Genomic DNA, 8625 nt, shown 5'->3' on the forward strand with positions numbered 1-8625 from the left:
AAATATGGTAAACTAGGTGGAAATAATTTGGAGGCTTTTAATGTTGCATTATTGCACAAGTCGGCATTGGCAGTTTTTTGGTTGAAAACAAATTTATGTGAAACAAGTTATTGACTTTTAAATATGACAATCTGCCACATAGGGTCATGTGTCATAATGAAGTGGGACGTTTCTCAAAATTATCACCATAGTCTTGTGTTAATCAATCAAAATGCTTCTTTCATGTGGTTTAGCCCTCATCTTCATAAGGAATGTTATCCTCTAATATGCATTTTACCACATAAGAAATTATGAGACATGACCCTATGTTATTAATGTAAATATCACACTTATAATTATTCTATTTAGGAAGTCTATTATGGAGTAGTCTCTATGTGAGACGAGATACATTTAACATAATCAAATTATTCTTAAACATTTGTACTAAAAGAAAATAAGTCATTGTTGCTTCCTTCCATCAACACCTTGTATGCATCCTTAGATGATATACGCATCATCTTGAACATTACTCCAAGCCCAAACATCTTCCATATGTTATCCTTAAAAAAACGTTAATCAACATAGAGTTATACTCTACCACTAATCTTATTTTTGTTGGAACAAATCCCTCCTCTGATGTCACCTCTATCCCACATCTAAACATGTCAGTCTACGAGATATTTTTATAAGATTTCGAACTAAACAACCTAATAAACCGATTACTTAAGACTTCCCCTTTCAGCAGCAATGTAACAAAAAAGAAGATAAATCTAATTTAATAAATTTCATTCAACTAGCAATACAATAACTTTTTAATTAGTTTAGAAATTTTAGTTTATATTTTAATTTTGATGGGATAGATGAAATGCACAAAGAAACTAAAAGCGAGGTGAAAAACTTAAGGAAATAAAAATAAACTAAAGTCCTCTAGGAAAAGCAACAACGCTCTATCATCCAACAAGGCGAAGGTGGAAACTTTTGGAATAAAATCAAACAAACGATCAACACAAAAAGACACCAAACCATAATTGGCAAAAGAATCTACTACTTGATTGGTTTCATTATGCACATGAGCAACATTGAAGTGCGACAACATGGAAATCAGGCCATGCATACTTGGAAGTCAATATATTAATACAATATAAGTAAAACTGAAAATAAATGCAAGAAAAATGAGTCTAACATTGTTATCTAATATATATCTATATTTTTATGAATATAAAACCATAAGATCTAGTGAAATTGTTACGTTCATAACCTAATTTCATATAAAGAAACTAACAATAATTATTCTCTCGATTTAAATGCAAGTTACAGTAAAAGTATCATAATTAACATCTATTTTAAAATTCGAGACAAAACCCTAATATTTATTTCGATTACACGATAATAATGTATTCGATAGAAGAAAAATATATTTTTCATGTTTGATTTGAAAAGTGACCATAACACTAAAAAAAGGTTAGAAAACCAAATTTGTGTATCTTACCAAACTTTGGTAAAAAAAAAGTTGTGAAGACATAAAAAAGACAAAATTATCACCTTCCTTCCTCTCTCTCTATCTTTTCTTTTTTAATTCAACTTTCATTATCTCCACTTTATACAAGGCATGTCATATTATTTAGCTATAGATCCATTCGCCACCAAATATTATACAAGACACAAATTTGTCTAACAACTTATAGGTTTTGTATATTATATATTTTGTCCGGTACTTATTTGAAGCCAAAGAACATTTCACATGTTCCTAGCGAAAGAGAGATAACAAGTGAAAGTAGTGAGTATTAGGTGGTCAAAATAGGGAGCTATAGTTATCGATTTTTTTACAACACTATAGCAAAGCATTGAGCTAAGTTTTGTGACACATGGAAATCACATAGGACACCATTAAATGGTTGTTAGCAAAGTGAAAGAATAAAATAACGAAACAAAGTCAAGCCGACAAACCAAAAACTATGCTCCAACTTTAGCACGTTCTTCTCTCCTCCTCAGTCATAGTCACAATCATATTCATACCATCCAACCTCTTTTTATTTATTTTTATTTTTATTATTATTAATAAAAGATTGTGTGGAATATTCAACCATGTCAAAATGCCCAATGCCATCAATCAAAGGCCACTCATTCTTCTTTCTTAATATTATTATTATATTCACTTGCATATGCTATTCTTCTATCAAACCAAACCACAAAAGATATGTTAAATTTTTTAAAAGAAATAAGAAGAAAATAGAAAATTTGATTTGACTTGGACCAACCTTTTGTATAGACTTGGACAAACTTTAAGCAATTAAAATGAATGAAAATATTATTGGAAAATATATGTTCAGACTTAGAAGTCGTTTATATTAATTAATAAAATTAAAAATTAATGAAGAAAAAGGCTAAAATTTGACCCATTTAAAAAAATAATAAAATTTGTCATAAGATGGAAAACATTCACACAAAAAGATTTTACAGGTTCTCTACAGATACCTGTATAGTTTTACTCCAAATTAGAATCACATTTTGTTGGCATTTTAATGAGTTTAAATTAGGGATGTAAATTTAATACAAATGTAGTAAAAATAATTTTTTTTCTACAAAATCAGAAGATGATCATCATGTCAATAGCATTAATCTTAGCAACCTCAACATGAATATATAAGGTGAAATTACTTACCCATGTATGCTGAACTATTGAATTTTTGGAAACATTGTATTCCAAAAGTAAAAAGTCTACAAAAGAGTATTCATATAAACCTGCTTACATAATCAAATTTGCACATACTATATGCTATATGACCCTAATGTAAGTAAAATATGTGACCAATGTAAATTGTCAAGAAACAATCGAGATTTCTATAGACAATATAAGTATGGAACGACCAAGTAAGCAAAGGAATGCCAAGTTAGGATCCTTTTTCCAAGACCAAATATTGGAAAAACAAAATTCCTATGTACTCGACGATATATAACTCGGGAAATAATCGATGTTTCAAAGTTTACTTCCCTCTAAAAATCAAAATAACTCTATTGATGTAAAAATGTTGAATGTATCTGTTATTTTTTCTATATTCAAGGAGAGGGGATCAAACTTCAATCCATTAAATAGCCGGCAAAATAACCTTTCGCTCATCTTTCTCCGTCCTCTCGAAGATAGGAGGTCTATCTACGCCCTTGACCCCATTGCCTATTGTGATTTCCCGGTTTGAAATGTGAATTTCGTAGGCCGCCCCCTTGCTTTGGAAGATCGTTCAATTCCATAACTTGAATTGTCCTTTGCCTCTTAGCTGCAATTAATAATTAAATGATAATTTCATCAATTAGTAATGAATTGAGTGATTAATGTGTCCTAATAAATCATCATGTGTAATGATTTAACTTAATATCATATAGGCTATGGCGTATAGACAGTGATTTGAAAAATGAATGACTAACCATTTTCAGCTTGTTGATAGCGCTCTTGAAGTTTCCGCTTAGTGGCTTCGAGCTTAGCGGCGTCATCCGAACACTTGGGTTTCTAAGAAACATAAAATTAAGGTCAGAGATAATCACAAACGTACAAATTTGGCGCATGTAAGAGTTTTTTATTTTCCTTACCTCTTGATGAGTAACGAGAGGCCTCTTAGTGAGGGTTCCATTTTCTACTTTTTGCTGCATCTTCAGCTCCATATTGGTTTTTCGCTGATCATTTGAACTTGGTGGTCTACGAAGACCAGAATCAGCAGCTACCGGCTTATACAGCCTCACAGCGGCCTCATTTTTCTTCATTTGCTGACTCTTATTGTCGTTGCCAGCAAGGGTTGTTTCATTGGAAGCCTGCAATTTCCTCTTGTCGGTAACTTGATTTCCCGAGGTTGGCTTTCTGCCGTTGTCACGGTTCTTATTGAATTGCACACTCTGTCGAGGATCTGAAGAAAACATTCCCCATTTACAATCATCAATCTAAGATATATAGAACCGTACAGAGAAAGCAAGCTAGACTAAGCATAAGAAATTTCAAATTCAACTCACTTCCATCATCATCCATGCCATCGAAGAACTTCACATCGTTAAGATACGTGTCATACAACACAAGAAACACAAAATCAGTTTCAAACACACAAGCCGGCGAAAACTATGTTGGAGTACGGAAAAAAGGACAAGCATATACCTGTGAGAGTTCAATCGTGCCAGTGGGAGCGACAAAGAAAGCACCTTCATCCAAAGGAGGTGATGGAAGTCCTTCTTCCAACTCTTCATCGTCGACAACAGACGGATTCACTGAATCTGGCGTGCCACCTTCTGAGCCTACAAACATTCAATAGTGAATTTTCAACATCAATTAATATTCGAAACAAACAAAAAAGCAACATGATTATACCAACAGTTTACCATACTAAGGTAGGTAAAAAATTTCTACCTGTGATAGCGGTGGTTGTTGTCACCTTCACCCACGCATCCACCATTTCTTTCCAGCCACTAGAAAGTCAACATAAAACAAGTTTAGAAACAATACACGGATATTAATCGAAACAATAATAGCCGACGTTTAAGTAGGTAAAGATTCTCATCAATGTTAACATAAAGGACACATGACTAACTAAGAAATAGGTTCAAATTAACCTAGTCTTCTAACTGATGAACATGATTATGGAATCAGTGCATCTCTCTAATTACTTAAGGAAGATGGTGGTGAATTGAAGATAGATCAGCATAACAGCAGTATTAGTATCATAGTTATAAATAGAAGATTGTAGAAAATAGAGAACGCCAATAATCCACTGTGTGAAATAGAGGATAGCTTTAGCGTTGCAGCAGCGGACATGTTGCTTACAAATAAAAAAGGAAATGATTGTAGAGCGCCAGCTTAAGTATTATTGCTGCTACATTTGCTAGCCGAAACTAGAATAGTGGCAGCTACTTTCCTAATAGCGAAACTAGGATGGCGTCATTGTTTTCATTGAATTCATAAAAATTGGCTATGCTATAGCTCTATAGCGCCGCAATTTGACAACATTGGTTAAAACATAAAAGCCTTTTCTTTGATCCATGTATAGAAAATAAACAGGCTCATGTATCTTTTATTTATAAAATAAACCATTATGAATGAGAGACAATTATCCGGTAACGGAATCATACTCGATAAGAGTCCGTGCGAGTTGACGTACTTCCTTTGATCCATGCTTTCGGAGAGGATTGACAACCTTTCCAATCTCAGTTGCCTGAAAAAGTTAATTACTAAGGATTAGAGAACATACTTAACCAACAAATTGCCCCAAAACATGGAAAAATGACATGTTTGTCAAATAAGTATCAATAAAAGATTTCAATCAAACCTTCAGAAGATCCACAGAGAGTTCCATCAGCTCAAGCCTCCTCAATGACTCAAACAGCACAGAGTCAGACTGTAGCAACATGAAACAAGCAAGTACTAATCAATGACCATAATTCACAAAATGAATTCAACCTTCAAAGAAAAACAAAAACAAAATGCCGTCCAATTAAAAACCATAAATCAATACCAATTCCTTCCAAAAAAATCTCATCAAACATCCAACAAAGTCAATCAAAGAAAGGGAAGAGAGAGAAAAAAACATACCTCTTCATCACGGTTATTGAGAATGTCTCTAATCCTCAAAACCTCACCAACAAACTGAGATTCTTCTTCAATCTCATCAGTCAAAGCCTCAGCTTCACCAAAGCTATAATTGCTAACAAGGTTACCATCCATCATCAATCCATGATCATTCACCTTACTCTCTTTGCTTCCACCAGCTCCAAACTCAACACCATCACTCTTGCAACCTTCATGATCATCATCCCCATTCACAGCCAATTCAACCTTATCACACCCCAAACAACGAGTCAACTTACAAGAGAACAACCTCTCAGCAATCTTATCTCTCCTCAACTTAAACTCCTTTGGACAATCAGAAGCAGCAACCACAATTGCATAGTCAATTATGTCGAAAATATCCGAATTTGACGACCTAAAGTAGTTCCTCCACTGATCCAGTGACCCTGACTTCATTTTCAATCTCAACAGCAACAAAAAATTCACAACCCCAAATCAATCCTTCAACAGCTGGATCTAAATATAGAATCAAAACGAATTACCCACGATTAAAAATTGAATTTTTATCTCATGGGGTCATCGAAAATTCCACACTATTGCTTCTTCTTCTGGTTTTCTTTATCTTGAAAAAATCTGAACAAAGCAATGACGAAACGATCAAAAGGGTGAATCTTAATTTTTGTTGTTGAAAGGATAATCAAGAATCAATTCTTAAAGTTTGCAAATTTATTAAGTTTGATTTAATTTTAATTTTGTGGGGCGCACCCCATTTTGGGAAATTTTGATTGGATCAATGTTCGGCAAGAAAGTGGATATGATGATATGGTTTGGATTGGGAAGCGATTCGGTAACAAAGAAACAACACAAAACCAGAAAACAAGAAAACAACACACGCGTATGTATAAAAAAAACGTCGTGTGTTTCTGATTGTAAATTGTTGTTTCACATTTTTTTTCTGGTGTTAAAAAACACCAAAACCTCAATGAAATACCCTTATTTCCCCACTGGTTTTTTATGTAAAAAAAAAGGGTAAAATAAAATTTAAAAATACAAACAGCTAAAAAAAAGCGATATTTGAGGCGAAAAAAAAAACGCCAAAAAATTAACAAGAAGAAACAGCAGATTCAGTGTGACAAAAAAAAAATTATCAATCATTCAAGAATGTTAATAACAATCTACCTATGTAGATTTTAACAGTTCGTTGAATATGTCTACGTAATGTTGCGAGGTAATAACAACAATACCGCGTGACTACGAAACTTGTACTTTTTCCTTTCTCTTCCAAGAAACACTTGAGAGAGAGAGAGAGAGAGAGAGAGAGAGAGAAGAGAAAAGGGTTTTCTGAATTGTGATGATGGGTGTGTTTTGACTTTGATCAAACACAATTTGGTTTGAAGAAAGTTTAGAAAAAGAGAAGAGAAAGAGAAGAGTTGCTCTCACCTTGTTTCTGTTGCGTTGTTTTTGTGTTTGTTGTGTGTCTTTGCACTCTTTTTCTTTCGTATTATTTTATTATTTATTTTTTATGTTTCGCGTTCTATTTTATATTCAACAAAGATGTTGTACCCAAAATTGAATATTAAACACAGCATTTAATTCGTCCCATAATAAAATATTTAATTTCTGTATTTTACTATTCTATTATTTATTTTTTTTTAGTCAAAAGAATTAAATTTATGTACACTATTAATGTAAAATAATTTTTTCATACATTGAATCAAATCATATAATAATATTAGTTTGTTCATTAATTGTTAAAATATTTTTATAATATGGTTGAACATTTAAAAAGTATTATAAGGTTGAACTTTTTTTAGATTAGTTTTTTCTTGAAATTTTAATTAGATTTTTTTTTTATAATGAGTAACTTATTTTAAATAATAATAAAATTATTAATATCGATAATTGATATATAAATCAACTTTAATATTATTTACAAATCACATATATAATTAACTATCAGTAATTATAATAATAATAATTAATAATTTATTTATTTTACCAATTTTGATAAGATTGGACTTATTTGCAAAAGAAATTGGGTAAGTGTATACAAATAAACTCTTAGATAAATCAGAAAAAATTATAGTAAAGTAGTAGGTAGTGAATGTGTTAGGATATAGATAGGGCCGAGAAAGCGGTTCTGAAGGAGCGAGTTGTGTGGGACCCTTGACTCAGTACTGAGCTAGTATAATTGAGTATCTCAGAGTTGAATTAGTGATTCATCTTTTTTATTTTTTAATCTCCTTTTCTGCGAACATTATCCAAATCTGTTTAGTTACGATCATTAGCAAAATATTAATTCAATATCTATTCATATACATTACTTTTAAATTTGTTTCATAATTAAAAAAATAAATTTGTTTACTAAATATTCAAATATGTTATGTGATCATATCCAAATCTTTCGGTTTAGTTATGATAATTAGCAAAAGAATTATTCTATATCTTTTTACATATATAACTTTTAAATTTATTTAATATAAATAAAAAATAATTTAATTGTTATGCAATATAAATATAATTTTTTTAATATATTTCATCACAATCAATTATATAAATGATTTTATATAAAATTTTATTTAGAATTAAATATTTTTATTAATCTAGTAGTTGTAATTGATTAATAATATTAAATTTTTTTACAACGGTAATATATATAAATTATATTTATTAATAAAAATAATTAAAATTAAACAAAAGAATTTATCTTAATGGTAAAATTAAAAGAAGAAAAATTGATTCAAAATGTAGTATGTGTAAAAGTATATATATTAAAAAAAAGCTAATATTTAAATTAATAAATAAAAGATAAATTGTGAATAAATTTGTTTAAATGAATGATGTAATAAAATTAGAGAGAAAAATCAAACTAAAAGTTAATATTTCCTTAATATATAATACAGATTTACTCAGTTAATATAACATTAAATTTTGTGAATGACATATAAATAGAATTTTGTTTTTTCCTTCTAAAATACATACAATTGAAAAGAAACAGTAAGAGTATCTAAAATAATTAATTTCAAGTAACTTAAGTTTTTAGTATTACAGCATAAAATTTACTTAAAAAACACAATTATTTTAGAATTAAATAATGAATTATTTTC

General features: G+C 30.5%; 1 protein-coding gene across 3 annotated transcripts; it reads right to left on the reverse strand.

Annotated features, from left to right (window-relative positions):
- Window positions 1-2651: 2651 nt before the first annotated feature.
- Window positions 2652-7055, reverse strand: LOC101495633 (probable mediator of RNA polymerase II transcription subunit 26b). Of its 3 annotated transcripts, none has more exons than XM_012713879.3 (10): window positions 6959-7055; window positions 5543-6151; window positions 5280-5348; window positions 5083-5165; window positions 4364-4422; window positions 4115-4251; window positions 3976-4003; window positions 3562-3872; window positions 3400-3481; window positions 2652-3251 (listed from the first exon to the last, which is right to left on the reverse strand). In XM_012713879.3, the coding sequence occupies exons 2-10, from the start codon at window positions 5972-5974 to the stop codon at window positions 3127-3129; spliced, it is 1326 nt and encodes a 441-aa protein (XP_012569333.1). In that variant the 5' UTR covers window positions 5975-6151; window positions 6959-7055; the 3' UTR covers window positions 2652-3126. The 3 variants fall into 3 exon arrangements, with proteins under 3 accessions (XP_012569333.1, XP_012569334.1, XP_004493376.1); XM_012713880.3 differs by lacking the exon at window positions 6959-7055 and adding an exon at window positions 6763-6948; XM_004493319.4 differs by lacking the exon at window positions 6959-7055 and adding an exon at window positions 6698-6948.
- Window positions 7056-8625: the final 1570 nt, after the last annotated feature.

Source organism: Cicer arietinum, chromosome 3 (assembly GCF_000331145.2).
Source record: "Cicer arietinum cultivar CDC Frontier isolate Library 1 chromosome 3, Cicar.CDCFrontier_v2.0, whole genome shotgun sequence".
NCBI classification, from domain to species: domain Eukaryota; kingdom Viridiplantae; phylum Streptophyta; class Magnoliopsida; order Fabales; family Fabaceae; genus Cicer; species Cicer arietinum.